Source organism: Ambystoma mexicanum, chromosome 6p (assembly GCF_040938575.1).
Source record: "Ambystoma mexicanum isolate Mex_15411 chromosome 6p, UKY_AmexF1_1, whole genome shotgun sequence".
Lineage (NCBI taxonomy): Eukaryota > Metazoa > Chordata > Amphibia > Caudata > Ambystomatidae > Ambystoma > Ambystoma mexicanum.
This window is the reverse complement of record NC_090935.1, coordinates 151727274-151750841: the sequence shown is the minus strand read 5'-3', so window position 1 is coordinate 151750841 and position 23568 is coordinate 151727274. Positions and strand designations below refer to the sequence as shown.

The 23568-nt window shown below is 42.8% G+C and overlaps 1 protein-coding gene across 2 annotated transcripts in view; it reads right to left on the bottom strand.

The window, feature by feature from the left end:
- Positions 1-23568, bottom strand: part of SPMIP6 (sperm microtubule inner protein 6) — a 310448-nt gene that overhangs the window by 166056 nt on the left and 120824 nt on the right. For both annotated transcript variants that reach the window (XR_011280602.1, XM_069626836.1), the window contains exon 4: positions 20408-20467. Coding sequence is in view for 1 of the 2 variants with exons in the window: in XM_069626836.1 (XP_069482937.1) it covers positions 20408-20467 (60 nt within the window). In the remaining variant the exon portion in view is untranslated. The remainder of the gene's footprint in view (positions 1-20407; positions 20468-23568) is intronic.

Below are 23568 nucleotides of genomic sequence, written 5' to 3'. Positions count from 1 at the left end.
ATTTCCTCATGGGTCATCCAGTCTGCGGTGCAGGAAAAACGGAATCGTCTCCGCCTAGAAGTGCACTTGCACCCCCATTTTCGCCTTTGGGGTTGGTTTCATGAAATGCTGTTACTTCCACTATCAACCGTGCACCTGCTGGTGAGGGCATGACTCTAAATGGACATACGGGCAATGATCAGAAATTAAGCTGAGTATCATTTTCCAGGACAGAGAGGCTTGTTGGTGATTGACACCATGAATGATGAAGACACATGGCAGACTTGCTCTACCACAGCGCCTGCATAGGCAAGGTGAAAGGCTCCTCAAAGGCCACATTTACACATTTAATCTATGGAAAGGTTTAAAATTTCAGATGTGCCATCAAGCAATTGCCCTTGGTGGGGCACTGGGTTGAATGCTTACAAATGTAGTTTGTGGCTGTTAGTGAGGACAATGACTCAAGCAAGAACTGTACCCACCTTTATAAGGTTGAGTAAGCGGTTCACAAATTCTTTAATACCCACTAATGACTCATACAGGCCAGCAAAAGACGGGTTGTCAGTGTACTTTAACCGTTGGTGAATGCCCTCATTATGAGTCTGCTGGTAACCCGCTGGTGCTACCGGCGGGTTACCGGAAGAATCGCCTTACTGTTGCTGGCGCCCGATATCCCGGTGTTACCAGGTTATTACTGGTGGGTCCACGACAGTAAGTTCCCATTCCATGGAGTCCTATAGGAATAGGAACTACTGAATCAATGGCAAAACTCAGGGTATGCAAGTCCAGGAAAAATGCCAGTAGTACTGGACGTTTTACCAACATTTTGCCCAAACGGGAATACTCATAATGAGGGCCATATGTGATCTTTAACCTGAGAAAACCTCACCAGGGTGAAGGAGAATCTGTAGAGAAGCGTGTAAATGCTTTCTCACTAGCTCCCGCCCCCTACCACTGTCATACTGGAACAGCAGAAGAGCAGTAAATGGGACCTCCTGTATCATTCCTTTACCACATCGAGAGTATGAAAGACCTTATGCACTCAAACAGCCATACAGAATGTACCCTTGCACTGAAAGCATGTAAGGATGCAGTGTGGAAGGATGTCGCATGCACGGATGTCAGAATGCACCGATGGACATCATGGATGTACGATAAAGTAAAATCTGATGAGGACAGAGTGATGTCATAAAGAAGATGCATGAACCTAAGTTGAAACAATATGAAAATACTTAGAGCAATGATGTAACTGCAGCACCAAGAGAAACATGTACCTAAAGCTAAAGTAACTGTGGATACAAAGAAGATGAAGGAATGCATTGACTAATAACTGTAAATACGCAGTAACGCAAGGTAGAAAGAAAACATATATAATCTTGCTATAAAGGTATATATAATGTGGCAAGGATGACCATAATAGGAAAATGGACGATGGCTCAAATTGAACTTAACCAAGCTACCTCAGAGACAGACCGAGTCTGTAGAATCAGGAGACAGCTCCATGTGCAGAGCCAACGATGTGTCAAGCTTGGCCCAAAATTAAGGATGCTATTTTAAGAGATAAGCACAGAGCACAAAGGAAACATGGATAAGCTCTGAATGTGGGACATTACTCATAGATTGAAGAAGGAGAAAACATCTGTGAGAGCCAAAATGCTGGTCAATTAAAAGTATACAAAGTTCATATGAGATAGAGTGAGCAAGTTTCTAGAGGCCAAGAGGAGCAACATCACCCTGCATAATTAAATCAAATAGCAGTAAATAGAAGGCAGAAATTGACAATATCGTGGTCTCTTCACATGTGACTCAGAAGTTGAAAACAAAGGCTATTCATTAGCGCCTCAAGTTAAGATAGTGATGTGCTCATGCGCCCTTTGAATGTTCCAGGCCAGTGAGCAGACAACAAGTTCAACTACAAACGGAAGACTTTGGCTTATGTCCTACCGATGAGAGATGATGGTCTAATTGGGAAACGGAGAGTAGTCAGAAGGGATTCAAACACCAGAGTTTCAAATCATGTATGTGCTGCCAAAGAGCCAAAAGTCCAAGGTTGGGATAGTATGTCAACCAATCAGTGGGGTTGAGGGACAACCTAATATACAATGTTGCAGAGACAAACCTACTGTTGTTTAGACCCCTATAATAAGTAATATACGTATTTAGAGGTAGCTCAAAGCGTGCCCTACAGATAAGGGTTAGACAATGATGCACTTATCCTTATACTTTCTATAAGTAGATATGTTCCCTTAACCAATCCCTTCCTCTCAATAGGTTTTGCATTTTGCCATTTAGAATGACATCATAGATGACGCATATCGAGGTATAAGACCTCCATGTAATCACGTTTAGTTGCGAGTGTACAAGCATCACTACGATGCATGTGAGTTCTCCCTACTTTATTAAAGAAGAATAAAGTAGTACTTTGCCATATCGCCTTGAGTCTGTTTGATTATTTGGTCTGAGATCATTATTTGTAAATTCCATCTAACACAAAAGACGCTTCAAGGTGCTAGAGCACAAATCCTTACATGCATTTCATACTTGGCCGCATCACCTTGTTTTCACATCCACCCTCATAGATGATGAAGATGACGGCATAGCTCAACTGATACAAAGCTGCTTCTCAGTGAAGCTGCATAGACAAATAATAAGAAAGCCAGGAACTATGCTCAAACAAAGTTTGGAGCTTAAATGATCTTACAAAGCTAACTGCAAAGAGGGCCTTGTACAGGAACAAGGCACTCAACTCCCTACAAATAGAAGAAGTAAGAGCTATGCTAAAAACCCTGACAGTAAGTCACTACTCAACAACCTGCCTCAAGACCCAAAACACAATAACAAGACCCCTACAATTTCTGTCCATCAAAAGGGCAAATCTGCAGCTGTTGTAGAAATCTCAGTCATTATGCCTGAAACAAGGACCACATTGAAAAATGTGTAGAGTTGCTTAAGAGGATGTGAACTGAGATGATGAAGAAAGTAAGAATCCAAAAGGGGATGAAGGAATATTATTTATCTGAGTGTAAACAGTGTCGCCAAATGTGATACAGAGTTCAGATACAAGGTAAGGACATCCCAAGTCTTTTCGACACAGTCATAACAGTCAATGCCATTACGGATATCAATTTCAGACCACTGCACCTGTGCCAAACTCTTACACCCTCAGAGGTTGACATCTTTGCATTTGGAGTTTCTCCTAAAAGGTACCTTCCTGACAAAGGTTCATCCTGGCAAAAAAATAGGAAATCCTGGTACTATATGTCAAAAACGAGACCCCTAAATTTGCATATTTCACATTCACAGTAAACACAGAGACTGTTGCCAATTTTCTCATCAAACAGAAATCATTATTCCATGGAATACAATGCCCCAAAGGTCAGCCTGTCAGACTTCACATCGATGACACAATTTAATCTGTCACCTGTAAAAACAGGAGAGTCCCTTTTACAATTGGAGGAAAGTCAGGCCTCTGTTAGACAAGCTGGAACATGAGGACATTATTGACAGATTGTCAGTCTCACTGCCTGGGCATCCCCTATCGTTTTAATGAACAAAACCCATGAAAGCAGATTCATGAGGATTTGTGTGGATATACACCTTCCAAACCAGGCAATCAAGCAGGAGCACCAGCAAGAGCCCACCATAGAGTACATTCAGACAACTTTTCTTCAAGATGGATCACAACTCTGGGTACCGCATAGCTTTTGGGTGTTTTGAGCTGTCAATGGGGGCCAAATATACCATCAGCTGGGTACTGGCTGGCCTCACTGCAGTGTTGATAATAACTGACTATATTCCTGTTCATGCATCAAAAGCGATAGAACACATTGAGAATGTGTCCAATATACTTACCAGATGACAGCTTCATTGGCTAAACCGGGACAGCTCCATGTACGTGTATTTACAACCCAAACTCTAGGTGTTTTGTTTTGGCAGACCCGCAACTGTGATCGATGCTCATGTGACCACAGCACTAACCAACCCCTCACATACTGTGGCTGATTTATTCAACTTAACAGAGTAATCCGTAAATCTGCTAAGAAAGATTACACATGTCAGTGGATTTTGCTGGAGGAACATACATTCCAAGACACCAAGGCGGAGCCCACCACTGATGCTGCTATGGCATTCTTTTACCTGTCAGGTCCCACAGATATAGGGTCTGCCACAAACCCCTTCTTTCTAGGGACAGCTTTGTTACCGCAGGACAAGACAGGGGCAGCCATCCCCATTGCCCATGTTGAACTAGTGGTCACAGCCATACAAACAGACCTCAGGAAGAAGCTAGGTAAGTCCCAAGATCACTGGACACCCAAAGCAGAATCAAGCATAGGGGGCCTATGGAAAATCTCTCAAGATCCCACATGCTCACTAGAGTGATTCTTGCTACATGATTCCTAGATTGTGGTATCCTATTAAGTGGACAAAAGACATCAAGGTTTAGCAAAGACCAAAGCACAGCTCTGTGATAGGCGTTGTTCTCAGACCCATAGGAAAGAGAAGAATTGTATTCATGGAAATGTGTGGTGCCAGGCAACAGTGACACTTAATAGCTGTCCCCCAATAGAAGCAACTCAAAGAAGCTCCAAATCATGGACCAGTGAAAGCATGAACTTTGGCACCCCATACTCATGGACAAACATGTTCTCATGGTAGCGGAGGAGAGGTCCACATTTGTATATGTATTTGTATTTTATTTATTTGTATAGCGCGCCTGGCCCAAAGGCATCTGGGTGCATGTCTGAGGTTACAATAACACAGTAGACAGCACAGCAAAATTGCATATGTACATATAGTAAAAAATCAAATACAAAATCACATATTATACATACAGAGAGACAAAAAATAAGAGTCAAGTAGCGTACAAGCATAGAGGAAATAAAGCCTTAGGATAATTAGAAGATAATTACAGGGGATATGCAGTGTATTTACAGAATGTGAGGACCTGGAGGGTATAAGAGCAGGGTCCTGCAGAGGTAAGTCAAAGCTCAGTGTGCCAGGAGGGAGTTTTAGGTGTCTTGGGTGATCAGCCACAACTTGACTTTACGTATGAATGAGTAGGAGGAAGGTTCGGTCCTGAGAAAGATAGGCAATGAGTTCCAAAGTTTAGAGGTAATAACTGGGAAACTCGTCCCGCCTGCTTTCTGCAGTTTGTATCGGGGTACGGTAAGACAGTGTTCTTGGGCAGTTCTCAGCGGGCGGGTAGAGGTGTGGTGAGTGAAACGGTTGGCCAGATAGATGGGGGCCTGGTTGGTCACGCATTTGTGAGTGAGGGAAAGCGTTTTGAGTGCTATTCTTTGGGTAACTGATAGCCAGTGTATGCTTCTCCTGGTGTCAGAGATGTGTGTCGGTCAGGGATGGCTGGCTGGCTGAGTAGGAACTAGGAAGAGTATGTACATAGAATTAACATTGTGGTTGTCGAAGTCAAGATGGAGAGAAAGAAACTTAATCTGATTGGTTTGAGGAACAATGCTATGTTTGGTTTGTCTGATTGGTGGAAAGGATAATGGTTGGATTCTTGGGAGGTGAGCAAGATTCTAAACTGCCTTTCATCCAAAGTAATTCAGTGGCTGGTTGTATTTTAGTTAAGCTCCTTAAGTAAGGCCTTTCAGAATTCAGAAGATTTACTAAAGAAGTAAGAAAATCGTTTGCTGAGCCAGAGAGATCAAGAAGACATCAGGTGGGATTGTTCCTTTTAAAAGCTTAAAGATTTTCACAGTGAACTTCCATTGTTTATCAGAAACTTAAAGAGTTTAGAAGTTTAAAGCTTACTGAGAGAAAGAACGTTTACAGTTTATATACAATAAGGAGAAAACAATTGAAAAGACTGTGCGCGCAAGTTTTAAAGTTGTAAACTGTGCGAAAAGTGTTTCAAGACTGTTTAACGTGCGCGCAAGTCTTCATGACTTCAGCAACGTCGTTGGGAGCGCGTGCGTATGAGAGCGTGTGTTGGATTGCGATAGAGCGCGAGTCCATATCAACTGAGCGCGGGTAGTGTTTGGCGCGTGTATATTTTTCACGTGAGCAACGTTACGTAAGAGAGCGCGTGTTGGATTGCGATAGAGCGCAAGTCCATATTAACTGAGCGCGAGTAGTTTTTAGCGCATGTATATTTTTCACGTGCGCAACATTACATAAGAGAGCGCGTGTAGGATTGCGATAGAGCGCGAGTCCATATTAACTGAGCACGAGTAGTTTTAGCGCATGTTTCTGTTGGCGATTGCGCACATAGTTTTTTCAGAGCGTGCGCGTGTTTCTTGTACGCGTGGAATTGTTTGTGTGCGTGTTTCACATCCGCGTGAATTTGTTAAAGTGCTCGTGTTTCACGTACACGTGAATTGTTAAAAATGCGTGTTTCACGTGCACGTGTATTTGTTAAAGTGCGCGTGTAATTTTTAGTGCGAGGACAATTTTTCACATTTTGTGATTTTGCGTGTTAATCGCATGAATGCAGTGAGAATTCAATACTTCAAGAAAGACTGTATTTCTCAAGAGTATTTGGAAATGTAAATTTTATGGAGTTGAGTGAACTTAAAGTCAAAGAAGAATATTTAAGATTGTAAGGTGTTTGCAAGAGTCATCTTCTTCAGAATATTTAAGAGACTGGAATGGCTAGTTTTCAAGATATTCTCTACAGACAATTAACCTCTAAGTTCTAAACAGAGGTATAAGAGGTAAAGAAGTTAGAGTTGTTTTAAAAAAAATAATTTAGAGAAAAAGATTTACACTGATGTATAAGTAACCAAGTGTGTTTATTACTACAGATACCAGAGCCTACCAGAAGGTTTCAGGGCTGCAGTGTCTCCGTTGTTATTTTATCCAAATTCCCCTTTCCCTTTCCCCATGTTTTCAGCTCAGCTTTCACTTTAGGGTTGAGAGGTGAACTCTTGGGGAGGGTCTGTGGGGCCGGCATCAGCTCCTGTGAATTCAGTCAAGCCGGACCCTGACAGTGTCAATCTAGAGAGATTTAGGGCTGCCCTGATGGCATTATTTTGAGTCCCCTGAAGTTTGTTAAGATTGAGTTGGCTTGTCCCTAGGTAAAGTGCATTACAAAATTCAAGTTTGGACATAACCAGGGTTCTAGCAAGGATGGTGCAGTTAGCAGTGCTGAGGAAGGGCGGCAAGCTGTGATGAGTTTGCACATGTATGCAGAAGCTGAGATTACAGCATTGGTTTGTCTGTTGAGTGATAGTGTAGAGTCAAGGTATATTCCTAAAGTTTTAGTATAGTTGGCAACCTTAATGATGTTACCATCAATATTAAAAGCTTTAAATGACAGATCTAGTTTGTTAAGTCGGTGTTGTGAACTGTCAGGGTCCGGCTTGACTGAATTACACAGGAGCTGATGCTGGCCCCACAGACCCTCACCAGGAGTTCACCTCTCAACCCTTAAGTATAAGCTGAGCTGAAAACCCCAAGAAAGGGAAAGTGGAATTTGGAGAAAATAACAACGGAGACACTGCAGCCCTGCAACCTTCTGGTAGGCTCTGGTATCTGTAGTAAACAAATACACCTGGTTACTTATATGATAATATAAACTTCTTTTCTAAAATTATTCTAAACAAACTCTAAATTCTTTACCTCTTAAACCTCAGTAAAAGACTTAGAGGCTAATAATCTGTGTGGAATATCTTGTAAATAATATCTTGTTTAGTGCATATAGTTCAAGCCACTCAAGTCTCTTTAGAATCCTAAAGTGATGGCCCTTGCAAACACCTTACAGACTTAGATATTCTTCTTGCTTTAAAGTTCTTTTCACTCTATGTAGTTTTTAATGCTTTTATAAAATGCAGTCTTCCTCTGAAGTATTGAATTCCATTTGCATAAATTACATTAAATAGATACTCTTTAACTTTCTGGAATGCTGCTTTCCTTCTGCGTGTGAATTGTTTCCTTATTTACACATAAAAACATATAGTTTCTTTCTTGATACACGTGTGCGTTAAACACATGAAATCAGAAGACGTGAAGAATTGTCCTCGCGTTTAAAATACACACGCGATTCTTAACAAAACACGCACGTGTGAAAAAATACGTAAACGCGATAAAAATAACATGCGCTAGTTAAAATGGACTCGCGCTCTATCGCTACCGAACACACACGGAGAAATGAAATGTAATTCACGTAAAATAGTTCACGCGTTAAAAACAACTCGCGCTTAATTAAAATGGACTCACGCTCTATCGCAACCCAACACGCGTTTTCTTATGAAACGTCTTTCACGTTAAAAATGTACACGCGCTAAAATTCACTCGCGGAATTCATTTGGGCACGCGCTCTATCGCGTTGAATACCCGCGCGCTTCCAAAAACACGTAAACGACGACACGCGAACTCGCGCACACATTAAACAGTCTTGAGGTACATTACACGCAGTTAATAAACTTTAAACTTCAACGCACAATGTTCAAGCTTGTTTCCTTATAGTAACTTAACTGTAAATGTCTCTTTTCTCAAATAATTTTGAAACTTGTTAACTCTTTTAGTTTTCTTATAAAAGAAAATGAAAATTCACTGTGAAAATCTTAAAATCTTTAAAAGAACGATCCCACCTGATGTCTTTTTGTTCATACTGGATCAGCAAACGATATTCTTACTTCTTTGGTAGATTTTCTGAACTCTGAAAGGGCCTTACTTAAGGAGCTTAACTAATGTACAACCAGCCACTGAATTTCTATGGATGAAAGGCAGTTTAGAATCTTGCTCACCTCCCAAGAATCAAACCCATTGTCCTTTCCACCAATCAAGCAAACCAAACATATCATTGTTCCTTTAACCAATCAGATTAAGTTTCTTTCTCTCCATCTTGACTTGGGCAAGCACAATGTTGATTCTATGTACAAACTCTTCCTGTTACTAGCCCAGCCAGCTCTGAAAGCACAACTAACCCAGCCAGCTCTGAAAGCACAATGTTAATCCTGTTACTCTTCCTGTTACTAACCCAGCCAGTCCTGACAGTACCCCCCTCTTCAAAGCCCTGTCCCAGGGCCTGGCTTAGCAGGGAACGTTTTGTGAAACTGTCTTATCAATTGAGGGGCATGTACATCTGTTTGATCCTCCCAAGATCTTTCCTCAGGCCCGTATCCCTTCCAGTCAATAAGATACTGCAAGGTACCTCTAACAAAGCTGGAATCTAAGATTTTTTTAACTTCAATCTCTTCGTCATTTTCCTCTGTGTAAACTGCTGGTGGTGGTTTTCCCAATCTAGTTCCTGACACACAAGGTTTCACTAAGCTGACATGAAATGTAGGGTGACTTTTGATACTTGCGGGTAATTTCAGTCTGATTGCTATGGGATTTATTATTCTTTCTATTTCAAATGGACCAATAAATCTAGGACTAAATTTAGTTCTTCCCTTTAAACGTAGGTTTTTTGTGGACAACCAAACTTTTTGACCCACCTGATAATGTGGTGCTTTTCGGCAAATGTCTTACATCTTAATTTACTTTTCTCTAAAGTTTCTTTAGCTTTCACTAAACCATCTGTAATACAAGTCATTCGCTGCTCAACCTCTGGATTGGAATACTCAGATGGCAACACTTCTTTCAAAAATCGTGGATGGAAACCATAATTGCTAAAAAATGGAGAATACTTAGTAGAATCCTTGACAGAATTGTTATAGCTAAACTCTGCTAGCCAAAGAAGATCTACCCAACTTCCTCTTTCTTGCCAAAAAGCTCTAATATATTTTTCCAACTCCTGATTTACTCGCTCTGTTTGGCCGTTGGTCTGTGGATGATAACCTGAAGAAAGCTTTACCTCAATTCCCAACTCTGTACAGAAGGCTCGCCAAAACTTAGAAATGAACTGAGACCCCCGATCTGATACAATTTGTATTGGTAGACCATGCAATCGTACCACTTCTTGCAAAAAACATTTTGCCAGATTCCTTGCAGAAGCCTCTCCTTTCATGGGAATGAAATGCCCAGCTTTAGTTAGTAAATCCACAACTACTAATACTGTAGTGTAACTTTGATTTTTAGGAAGATCTACAATATAATCCATAGAGATTGTAAACCAAGGACTAGGGGGTACTCGTAACGGATTTAGTAACCCAGATGGTTTTCCTCCTCCTGACTTCACTCGAGCACAGATTTCACATGTTTTCACATAGTCTTCAATATTCTTTTTAATTTCTTTCCACCAGAACTTCCTTTCAACCAGTTCAATTGTCTTACGAATTCCAGGGTGACCCACCAACTTTGATTCATGACATTCTTGCATAATTTCCTTTTGCAGTTCCTTACTTGGAAGGTAAATTTTAGAATGGACACATGGAAATCCTTCAATTAAATGTCTTCCAGAATCCTCCGCTAACCAAGATTGAATCGCCTCTTCTGGTAATTCCTTTTGAATTTTCTTAAGAAGCAGATTCTCTTCCTTTGTAGTACTTAGAATAAATCTATCTTCTGCAATCACTGGTTCTGGTAATAATTGATTTTCAACTTCTTCCGAAGAACCTTGTCGCGATAAAGCATCCACTTTACCATTTAACCGCCCAGGCTTGAATGTTATCACAAAATCGTATTCTGAAAAGAAGAGTGACCACCTAAGTTGTCGAGGTGATAGTGTTCGAGCTGATTTCAAAAACAGAAGATTTCTATGATTGTTTAAAACGGTTACTGTGAATCTTGCTCCTAACAGATAAAGCCTCCATTCCTGAAATGCCTTCTTGATTGCCAGGAGTTCTCTGTCAGTAATCGTGTAGTTCACTTCTGCTGGAAGCAATTTCTTAGATAGATAGGCCACAGGATGCAACTGTCCAGTTTCAGGATGCCGTTGAGAAAGCACAGCTCCAATTGCAACATTAGAAGCATCTGCCTCGACAAAAAATGGTTGTGAAGGATCTGGGTGTAATAAGATCAGTCCAGATGTAAAACAGTTCTTCAATTTTTTGAAAGCTTGATCCGCTTCATCTTTCCACTCAAATTTCATTCCTTTCTTCAATAATTTGGTGATAGGAGAAACAGTTTGAGAAACATTTTTAATGAATCTCCTGTAAAAAATTGCAAAGCCCAGGAAGCTTTGGATATCTTTAACACAAGTTGGAGTTGGCCACTGTTCAACTGCTTTAATTTTCTTCATATCCATTTCCAAACCTTTAGGAGAAATCATAAAACCTAAAAATTCCACTTCCATGGTATGAAATTGGCTCTTTTCTAACTTAGCAAATAGTTTATTCTCCCTTAGTCGCTGTAACACTTTCTTTAGATGTTCTTCATGTTGCAGTAGATCCTTAGAGTAAATGAGAATGTCATCTATGTATACTACTACAAAGATGTCAATAAAATCTCTCAATACCTCATTTATAAAAAATTGAAAGGCTGCGGGAGCGTTACACAATCCGAATGGCATTACTTGATATTCGAAAAGACCACATTTTGTTCTAAATGCTGTTTTCCATTCATCACCTTGACGTACCCGCACCGAATGATATGCACCACGAAGATCTAGTTTGGTAAATACTGAGGCTCATATCTTGTTTAGTGCATATAGTTCAAGCCACTCAAGTCTCTTTAGAATCCTAAAGTGATGGCCCTTGCAAACACCTTACAGACTTAGATATTCTTCTTGCTTTAAAGTTCTTTTCACTCTATGTAGTTTTTAATGCTTTTATAAAATGCAGTCTTTCTCTGAAGTATTAAATTCCATTTGCATAAATTACATTAAATAGATACTCTTTAACTTTCTGGAATGCTGCTTTTCTTCTGTGTGTGAATTGTTTCCTTATTTACACATAAAAACGTATAGTTTCATTCTTGATACGCGTGTGTGTTAAACACGTGAAATCAGAAGACGTTAAGAATTGTCTCGCGTTTAAAATGCACACGCGATTCTTAACAAAACACGCACGTGTGAAATAATACGTAAACGCGATAAAAATAACACGCGCTAGTTAAAATGGACTCACGCTCTATCGCTACCGAACACACGCAGAGAAACGAAACGTAATTCACGTAAAATAGTTCACGCGTTAAAAACAACTCGCGCTTAATTAAAATGGACACGCGTTTTCTTATGAAACGTCTTTCACGTTAAAAATGTACATGCGCTAAAATTCACTTGCGCAATTCATTTGGGCACGCGCTCCATCGCTCTGAATACCCGCGCGCTTCCAAAAACACGTAAACGACGACACGCGAACTCGCGCACACATTAAACAGTCTTGAAGTACATTACACGCAGTTAATAAACTTTAAAATTCAACGCACAATCTTCAAGCTTTTTTCCTTATAGTAACTTAACTGTAAATGTCTCTTTTCTCAAATCATTTTGAAACTTGTTAACTCTTTTAGTTTTCTTATAAAAGAAAATGAAAGTTCACTGTGAAAATCTTAAAATCTTTAAAAGAACGATCCCACCTGATGTCTTCTTGTTCATACTGGATCAGCAAACGATATTCTTACTTCTTTGGTAGATTTTCTGAGCTCTGAAAAGGCCTTACTTAAGGAGCTTAACTAATGTACAACCAGCCACTGAATTTCTATCGATGAAAGGCAGTTTAGAATCTTGCTCACCTCCCAAGAATCAAACCCATTGTCCTCTCCACCAATCAGGCAAACCAAACATATCATTGTTCCTTTAACCAATCAAATTAAGTTTCTTTCTCTCCATCTTAACTTGGGCAAGCACAATGTTAATTCTATGTACAAACTCTTCCTGTTACTAACCCAGCCAGTCCTGACAGCACAACCAACCCAGCCAGCTCTGAAGGCACAATGTTAATCTTGTTACTCTTCCTGTTACTAGCCCAGCCAGTCCTGACAAAGGTAAAGGGGAGGCTGAGGGTGGTGCTACTTTCGTTGTCTGATGATAGTTGTGAGGTTGTTAGGATGTGCGTCGGAATATGGTCCTGAGTCTGGAGTTCTGGTGTGTAGCGCGCATGGTTGGTTAGGTGTAGGTTTGGATGCAAAATGCTCTAGCCAGAGGGCTGGGGAGTTCAGGTAGGGATTGGTCACTTGTGGTGAGGAAGTCAGCGAAGTGATAGGAGTGAATAGTGAGGCATGGGGTGAGGCAGGCATGCCGGTGGGTGAGCTGTGGTGCGATGGCATGATGTAGCCTGTGTGGCGGGCAGAATGCAGGATGTTATGACTGAGAGTTTCAGTGGTAGCGGGAAGGTGAGGAGTGTTACAGTGATAGGCAAGTACACAGGCCAGTGCAAGTGTCTTGACCAATAGCTCAAGGATGCAGCTAACAGTAAGGTGCTACAGCATAGTGATGTGTAAGTAGTGCAGGTCGAAGAGATTTGAGCACTATTCGCGCAGTCAAATACGATAAAAAAGGGACGTGTGTGAGAAAGTGTGAGGTGAAGGCACACAATAAGTTATAGCAGTGAAGATGCACACTATCTCAGATGCATTCAAGAGGGCAACCAAAATCAGTGTTCGAGGCACGTCATAGCAGTGGTGATAGACTTTGACTCAATGGTCTCAATGTAAAGTGGCACATATACGTAAATTGAATTCGTACAGATGACAGGAGCAAGAACAGTTTTAACGATTCTGGAAAATAACTTTGCTACTCATGCGCTACATGCAGAGAAATAAATAGATAACGGAGACCTTTTTTAAGGGAAAGAATTCCAAGGGTTCATGAGCTCTATAAGTATCCACCATCAACGGATGATGCTGCCACGAAGAAAGGCAAATGGCAATGCAGAAAGAATCATGTGTTCACTGATAAGAATGTTAAAAATTGTACATTGTCAAGTAAAAAGCATGGAGAGGACACTGTACCTGTTCACTGGGGGAATATCACCCAACTCTGGAGAAATATTGCTGATTGGACCACTCATTTGTGGAGCATTTGCTAAATAACCTCTCCAGGACAGTTAGCCAAATTGAAAATGATAAAGTGTGAGCCAAACAGGTATCAGGTTCTATCTTCTTTGATGGCCAGTTATTTTGCTGAATGATTTTGTCCAAAAAATCTCATCTATTTTTTATTTTATTTGGGGAGGTTCCCCCTCAAGCCCCACCTTCTCTATTATCTAGTATGAATGATTAAAGTTAAATGAGTGGTTTCATTTGCTATCTAGTTGGGTGGTAAAGGGCTGTTACATTTAAACTTATGATTGAATGGGGTGATGCAAGGCACCTGTGAGACTAATAAGCTCAGGGTCATCTTCAACTCCACACTTTCCTTCTCTCCTCACATCTCTGGCATCTCTAATAAGTCAAATTACCCACTGCACCTCCTCAGAGGTATTCTTCCTTTCCTCTCCTTCCCCCAGAATCTCACTGTCTCTAGAGCTCTGGTTCTCTCTAGGCTGGACTACTGCAACAGCCTCTTTGTAAATCTGCCTGCTTCTACTCTCCACCCTCTGCAACTTATCCAGAACAGGTCTCAGAGACTTCTCCTTGGCCTTAAGCCCAGGGATCATATCTCTCCATCACTGAAATCTCTGCATTGGCTCCTAGTGGCTGCAAGGATTAAGTTCAAGACCCTGTACATAGTCCACAAGGCCCTCTGGGGCCTGAGTCCTTAATACCTCCAACTCTCTCTTTGTAAATACCTTCCTACTCAAGCTCTTTTCTCTTCCACCTCCAACTCCCTCAGGGTCAGTCGCTTCTCCAAGCAACAAGTTGGTGGTATATCTATTTCTTCGCTGGAGCCTCCTTCTAGAACAGCCTTCCTACCTCTCTGATACTTGAGGAGAACCATCTCCGGTTCCGGAAACACCTCAAGACCTTCCTCTTTGCTTCTGCCTTCTCACTTCCACTCCCCTGCTGATTTCCTGTCTAATACTGCACTGGTCTACTGGCTACCCTCTGATTTCAGGCCCAGGTCCCTGTCTGCCCTGTTGCATACCCGCACTGCCTCTAGGCAACCCTTGCACTTGGGTCTGTATCTCTAACCCTATATTCCCCCTACCTGCACTTTTGGACACCTGGTGTCTGCACTTACTCTTGCACCTGCCACCTGCTGGCTTCACTTGTTATTGTTTTGATCCCAGGTACAGCACTGCCCCCTCTTTCCCCTGGCACTTTTCCCCTCCTCCTCCCTTGCACTTGCACGATCTCAATGTCACTTGGCCTAGTAAGATCGTTGTCTCTGTCCTCCCTCTGTTCCCCCTTCCTTGCCTCATCGTGCCTTGAAAAACTTGTGTATATGCGCGTTACAAATGCCATATCATATAATATCATCACGCCTCTAAAACAAATAGCTTGGCTGGCACCTGCTCGAGACCAGACCAGGATATCAACTCAATGTGTGCATGCCATTCCTTCCTCTAGTTCTGGCACTCAGCAACTGTGCCACGCTCTGTGCCCCTGGGCGGCCTCTGTACACTCCAAGACCCCTCTGCCAGAGAATATAGGGGGCCGGGGCTGTTGACCAAGGAATCCTGGGGTCCCTCTTATTGATTCTGCCAATCCGCATTCCAAGGTTATGTAGAGGAGGAGCAAAGTACCCCCCCTCCAGCTGCCCCACCCTTATTACCTATAAAGTGGGAACCAAAGCATGTGACGTATGTGGAACAGTTGAACCAACGAAGAGCAGACTGTGGACTCTGTGCAGTTCCGATAAGAATATCAGTACATAAGAGAATCTGGGAGCAAGGTATCCATTGAGAAAACTGTACCCGCATGCAAGACAATATGATGGCCATTTAAATTAGATTCCTTAAGAAGCAAGGCAGATTTAGGGCAAAGATGAATGGTGACATCACAGAGAGAGAGATGACGCACACAGAAGAGATGCAGAGACCAGAGAATGCAGATAGTCTATAAGGCATCAAGAAGGTACCAAGGAAAAGTGACATCTTGGGATCAAGGAGAAGAAGCTTATGCCACAGAAACAAATAAAGATATTAAGCTAGTTTAAATGTTTACAGATGCAACAGAAATGCAAGCAGCAAAGTAATCTTGAAAGCTAGCCTCAAGCTTTATAGTAAATAGATTGCGGCAAGCGCCAATATGTATAGATGCATATGGACAAGTAAAAGATGGATGTTTCCAATACGCATTATAAAGCAGTGCTTAACATTAACAAGAAGGTCTCACTTCAGTGTGTCGCAGTTAAAAGCAAATTTAATTACAAAATGAGATCTCAGCAGAAGGAGTTGAATGAGCCAAGCAGCCAAGGTCTTATCAAACCGGTATTGGCTGACATTGGATACAAATTATGTGAAAGAACAGAGACTCATGCTCAGAAGTCTTGAGCAAAACAAAAGACGTCAGAGGACTATTAGAAAATAATATTAAATACACGAAAAGGCTTGATTTCATGGTGTCAAGTCACGTGGTCGAAGGAAGTTGGACGATCGAGGTGGTCACACCTACGCACGAGGGCAGTCTGTGCCTACACTCCTTAAAATTCTCAGAGCACAGTACAAACTCAAAGCCAAACTTCAAAGCACTAATTGACACTGGACCATTGAGGTGATGATGGACTGATATATTAATTGGTGGGAAGCTAGTGTTTAGATATGCCCACTAGCACCTGGATGTTCAGTCTGCATGCTGCTAGACGTAGGTGGAAACGTACTGACGGGGGTTAGAATCCAACCAATGTTAGAGGACCACGTAATTAAGGGTCCTATAGTTTGTGTAGCCGATGGAACGTTGTGTATTTAGTGACGTTTATAGTGGCCATTTTGAGGAGAGGGTTTAGTTGCGTTGCCCCACCTGATGTTAAGTACCCTATCACTCTCCTTCACAGTTCTATACTGATATGGATACTTAGATATTCACTTAGAGTTTATCACTTTCTCCGATAGGTTTTGTATGTAGGTAGTGACGTAGGTCAACACGTCACTGATGACGATTTTATATTATATAATCTCAGTTTCTACTAAAATAGGTCGAGTAAGAGGATCAAGCGAATGCTGATGTTTGTTGTACTCACAGTTTTAGACAATTGATAGTAAAACTGATTCCCTTTTGCCAAGCTACCTGAGTCATCTTGATTATTGATGTATGAATAAAATCTGCATCCCCATCCAGTTCCAGGGTATTCTACTCATCTTAAAGGGCTGGTGCGAACCAGTGCAGTTATGCTTAAGACAGATCAGAGTGTGCAGTGTATTTTTCCAGGATTGAGAAATAACAGGGTTCTGAAGGGGAAGAGGTGGCCTTGTGATGGAGATTACGCCGAAGAAATGAAGGACACCTTATCAGAGTGCACACCACAGCTTCTTTCGCCTTAAGGACCTGCCATCCTGTATGGGAGTGAGGGGTCCTCAGGCCTCCTCGCGACGTACACTCCTCAGTACAAGGCTTGGACCATGTGCCTCCGGTAGTGGGATTGCCCCTCGCCCTTATGTAAAGTTAACCACGGTTGGCCGCTACATAGATGGGACTACTGAGCCCAGGGCACAGGGCATCCATCTTTTGTGCCCCATTTCGACTCCATCTTGGGTAAACAGGCCTCACTGCAATAGTACAGCAATGTTCAGCTCCTCTTTCACCGCAGCAGCCAAGGACAGAGACACACACACACACACAAGGTGCGCAGGCAGCTGGCTGGCCCCCACCCTTGCACCCCCCTGGGAAGGAAAGCTCTGCGCTTCCATTCTCACACAGAAGCCGGAGAAAGTTACAACAACCAATATGATAAAGTTTTCTTCCTCTGAGATCACTGCTCGCCTGAGAACCAGCATGTGAACTAGAATGAGCTAAGCACTTTCTGCTCGATTCATCCCCATAAACGTGCCAGCCATCCATCCCCATTTTAGAACAATTTTTTGCCCTCCTGACCCTACGCTCCCAGTAAGGTATTTCTTTTAAGTGCCAGACCCTCGCTGTGTTGCGAAACCCACCCAACACACTCCTTATTAACCTTAAGCATTTTTACTACTATATATGTTTTTACTTGTAATAATGAGTTTGAAACCTAGGAGAGATGCGAAACACAGCCGATTCTTTTTACATGCACAATAAGGGTCAAGGCCTTCAATTACAAGCCACGCATGACCCAATTCTACTTACAATAATCATTGTGTGTGACTTATGTAGAAATGTGAAAAGTAGTATAAAATGTTTTAGATAATTTGTTATTTAATGTGTAACATATTAGCTTAGGTAGTGACCACAGTGACGGACCCTGACCTGCGTGGAGCACAAGATATTTGACGTCCATCATCTCGTCAGCCACTCAGCCAACCAGAAGGAAGAGATGCCACACACACCTACAGCACCACACCGCCTGGCCAATCAGGTCCATTTTAGCATTTTTTTGTTAAAGTTACTTTAATTGATATAAATACAAGCGTGATGTAATGAGAGAGGAGGGTTTTTTTGGGTTATTTCCTAGCTGGAGAAATAAACCATCCTTTGAACTCTTGCAGCCGGGTCTCAGTGCCTCCTTCCCCGACAGGGGGTTGTATCGGTTATTTTATTTTCTCTCACACGTAGTAAGCCGGGGAAAGGCACCTACAATCCCTGTAATGCTGTCACACCACAGAATTCACAAAAACAAGAAAAAGGTAATCAGGTCATCAGGGAACTCTAAAGCCACAAGTACCCATTTGGGCATATAAGGAAAATGAAAGTAACGGATCAAAGTAATGCACACAAAATTACCCATAAAATGCTACCACCATCATAGCGTCAATGGTGGAGGCTGGATTCAAATACAAAGTCAGGTGAGGGTGTGCAGACTTCCTGTAATTTGCGGTACTGTCTCGAATGTATAGGTTGTGTCCCATGTCCTGCACACACCCTGTTTGGGATGGGAACAGTCCCAACTTCGCCTTTGGGCATCATTAAGGCCTTTAAGAACGCAGCAGGAACACCTTTCACAAGCCTCTGTGAACAATGTTAATAGGTTGCTCTGCGACAACAAAGCGATTATAACTGGAACAACTAGGCATTGATGGCAGCAGACATAGCAGGGAGGAGGCTACTAGCAGGGACTCATGTCCCTTAAGAAGTGCAAATGGTGGGTGATGAGAAATGGGATGTATAATAATAGTGACTATTCATATGTCGCCCCACAAAGATATGTGTGTCTCGACTTTCTCATGGCAACGTCTTGTAATGTCACTTCCCATGGGCCTCGCAGTATCAAGGACTGATGATGCTCCTTGTATTGCCCTTTACTTCTCCACCCCCCTGACTCTCCTTCCCCACCTCTCTCCCCCCTCATACCCTGCCCCCTCTTCCCTTCTCCTCTCCCCTTCCCCCTCTTCCCATTGACTTCATATTGGATACTGTAACCACCATAATGCGTAGGAGGTCACCTGGGGGCTCTCCCCTCTTCCCCTCCCTCCTTCCCCCTCCCTCCTCTGAATAAATTGTTCTAGATACTGTTTCACTGGTTTGTTTCACGTTTGTAAATCATGCTTCATTCATTAATGTATGTGTTGTTATTCTGTAGAGCGCTTTGGTGTAAAGCGCTATATAAACTCAATAAACATAAACATACTGTGAAGTTACTTGTATTGCTGTGATAGGCAAATTGGGTGATTTTTGTGTCTTTTATCCCACAAGGCATGGACAGAACTCAAACAGGTCAGTGTCCTAAATGCATAATAGTTCCATAGTTGTGTTAGTGTTTGTGCTCTGTATGTGTTAAAATGCCATCTTCCACTAAAGCTACTAAACAAAACCAAAGAGCGTAAAAGATGGGCGTGAGTGACAGGAGCGTACTGGGAGAAAAAAGAGGCCCTGGAAATACTGTTCAAAGTGGCCCCATTTTATGCATTTTCAGCAAGAACCAACCCTTTTCCTATGGAAATACTACACAAGAGAGGCCCACGGTGCAGAGGACAACCAGGAAATCTCCAGAGTTTCCTATGGGCCAGTCCACCCCTGGTGAGTGACACTGTATGGAATAGCGTGCACGGTAGAACGCTTCTGATGCCCTGCCGTGACAAAAGCGCCCTGCGAAAACTTTTTGTAAAGATGGCCTCCCTAAGTCAGGTTGAAATCAAGGGAGCTGCTCACAATACTAGCAATGGAACTGCTGTGATGGACATGAATACAAATATGAAGGACCAGTTGATGAAAGAAACATATGCAATTATTGAAATGCAGAAGAAAAAACAAAAAAGGCTATGGGGGATGAATATGAGTTTGCTGGTATCCCGCTGGTAATTCTGCCGGGATACCGGCAAACTGACCTTACCATTTCTGCCATCTGATATCCCGGTATTACCAGAATATTCCAGGTGGCGGAAACGCCGGTAAATCGCCATTCCATGGAGTTCAATTGGACTCCATCGAGGGGATTGCCGATGACGGTAATTCCTGCATTTATTTGCCGGTAGAGGTGTGATTTACCTCCAGTGCTTGGCTTGGGGTAAATCCGTGACCCCCACTGACAAACTGGTGTTTTGCCGGTCCGGTAAAATTGCCGGATCCAGAACTACCAGCAATTTTACCGGACCACCAAACTGTAATGACCCCCACTCTTGCCCTGCATCTATTAAGGGTGATGACATTCAATTCAAGAAACATATATTTTGAAACCAATGACAAGTACCTGTCCTCCCTGCAATCCCTTCGCCATGGAAAGCATTCCTTCTTGACCTGGGATCGGGCACTGAAAGAAAAGAAAGACTGTTTTTTAGAGGGATGCCAGAGATTCACTCATAGTTCTCATAGTGCTCATGCAGATCAGTGCCGTTCTGATATTACATTCACTCTAGAATAACACCCAGTTTTCCCTGCAAGTTATTGGCAAATTTGCAGTTTAAAACCAAAATATAAATATAGGCCGTTTAATGATTTGGTTTTAAAAATAAGCTGTTTGCGCACACTAGATAGAGGGAACTTCACTCGCAGGAAATCCAAATGCTGCTTACTTCCTCCACTATACAGTGAGGCACCCTCCAGAATGATCTAGAAAGTTCGAAAATTATTTTTTTGTTGTTTTCAGGTGCATTTGTATTGCTGCAAACACTGGTACTTCCAAGAATGCGTGGGTCACCATCCATGAGTATTTCTATTGACAAATACAAGATTTCTAGCGCTTGTTTTTTAGCAGGTTTAATGCATGTCCTCATTGAGTGCAAGTGCCCTCAGAGTCCTCAGTTCCTCGGCGAGACTTTGTAGGTTATTCGATCCTAGGGATCTCACAAAATAATCCAAATATATTTCACACATCCTTTTTCCGTTGAGGAAAACAATGCTTTTTCATAATGTACGTGGTCGAAGTTAAGTTTATGCCGATCTATGGTCTGGATGTGAAATTTGTGACATTTCTCAGCAAACTACTTAATTCATTAACATTTGCCAAAGAACCCGTTTCTGCAGTCCTCGAACTGGCTGCTACTGGCTGACAACGTGGGCCCACCGTAGGCTGTTGAGCGGCCGCGAGGGGCGGTGCTAGGTCTGGAAACGATCCGGGGCTACGTTAATGTCAGGACAGCCTTTTGGTTGTGGCCCCTGAGCTTCTATCTGGGCTACAACCAAAAGACACAGGGCTATAGCCTCCTCAGCCCCTCCACCCCCAGCAACGCCTCTAACCACCGATCCAGGACACTGACCAGCCTGCACCAGCTTTGAAGTATCCCAGAGACTGAGTTTGGGACCGTTTCAAAAGAGAAAATAAGAGTTTCTGAGAAGTACGTGGAATTATAGGCTTTTAATGACATCGATCCCAGAGGATCGAAAAGTAATTGGCACACAGTAATTAATGGCATGGGTAGGGTATTCATTTTTTTGTATCGTGCCAACTTCAAAGCACCAAGCACATTACATTTACGCCTCAAGGGGGACATGGCAACCTTCTTGCTAAGAGCAATTACACCCCACCATTTTATTGCTCCGGCTCATCACAGTTTTAAATGATTGATATATTTAGTCATAAGAAATGCATCAACGGAAGCAGATTAGGAAACTCTGGAAAAATTAATAAGGAAATGAGACATATACAAAGCATTTGATGTTTCTATAGTTTTTTCCACAATCCAAGGATTTCATTTGCATGAGAGTCCCGCCTGGTGTCACAGATGGCCTTGCAAATTCCCAGACTCCTAAGTGTGGTTCCAGAGATTTTTTTTATTGTAAATCTTAAAAAGGTGTTCAGACTGACTTTTAATACATGAGGTATTGGAGCACACCAATGGGTGCCACTTTCTCGTCTACTCCTGGGATTCCCCGTCCTAGGCCAGGTATCCCTGACCGCACAGCGGGAGCTAGTGGTAGGTATCCCCTGCTTTCTAATGACTGACTGTGGTGAGGGCTTACTGCTTGAATCCGTATCTATCTATCTCCCACTGGGGTTCTTCTAAGTCAGTGGTCTTCAAACTGTGGGACTGCCCCTACAGAGGGATCCGAAGGATGACAAGTGGGAGCGAGTCTGTTTATAAAGAGAGTACACTGGCTGCCTTTAATAGAAAATATAAGCAGATCTGGTAGCAGGGCGGCAGGAACATCTGGTAGCAGGGCGGCAGGAACATCTGGTAGCAGGGCGGCAGGAACAATATTTGCTTCTCAAGGAGGATTGGCAGCCATATTGTTACTCAAGGGGACGCAGCATAAGAAGTTTGAATAACACTTTTTTAAGGGCTCCCTGTCCTAACACTACTCTAGACCAGACTGTGCGATATTGGGTGTTCCATTATTGTCCATTCACAAATGCCAGTCTCCTCTCTCTCTCTGTCTCTCCACGTGCTCTCTCTCCTTCTTTTTCCTGATGTTCCTTGTCTTATGCTACACTCTGCTTCTACTCCTGTCGTTCTCCCACCTCCTTCTCTACTCCTCCTTTTCTATCTCCACCAGTTCTGTTTATCTGTCCCTCCGATGTTCACACACTCTCTTCTCTCCTTGCTTCTCACTTCTAGTCCCCCTTCTCCTGCTCGTCACCTTTCTCCTTTGCCCTCTCTTCTCTCCCTTCTCTCCTCTCACTCACACTCTCCCCTCCCTTTCTCACTCTTCTTCCCTCTCTCCTCTCTCATTTCTCCTATCCCCTCTATCTTCTCCCTTCTCCCCACTCTCCTCTCACTCTCTCCTCTCACTCTCACTCTCTCCTCTCAATCACTCCCCTATCATTCACCCCCCCTCTACACCTAGTCCCTTTCACTCAACCCACTAAGCCCTCACTCGCAGCCTCACTTTCATGATCTGGTACCAATCTCTCTCACCACCAACACCTCATATGTAATGACCTCCCCCAAAATCTCCTCAACGCTCAGCACCACTTTGTCTCTTAGTCGACATCTCCACCTCATGAGCTCACCTGAACACCACTCACTCTGCTCTTCGTGGGCCAGTCTTTTCTAACTCTCCCTTCCTGTCCCTAACCTTCCCCTCCCATTGCTTGGTCTGGCTCCCCACCTGACCCAATGAACCTATGTAAGTCTACTCTTTCTGTCTGGGGTGGGCTTCGACTTTGAACATGTTATTAAGCCCCTTTAGGCCATGCTCTCATGGCCATGGAACATCTGAATTCAAGTTTGGACCAGGATGCTGGTGGGATTCTTCAACTCAGCCTCCTTCACACTCCGCAGTACGTGTATTTGGTGCAGCGCGGCAAGCGGCTCAGTTGATGCGGTTGCGTGGGAGACTTTGCGGAACACTGCTGATTTCTGTCTTCAGGTCACAGCAGTCTCTGGCAGTGGCAGGGCTCGCTGGTCTTTGTATTTCTGAAATGAGACAAAAAGAACTTGGGCCAGAATTGGAGCTGCAATTAATGGTGGG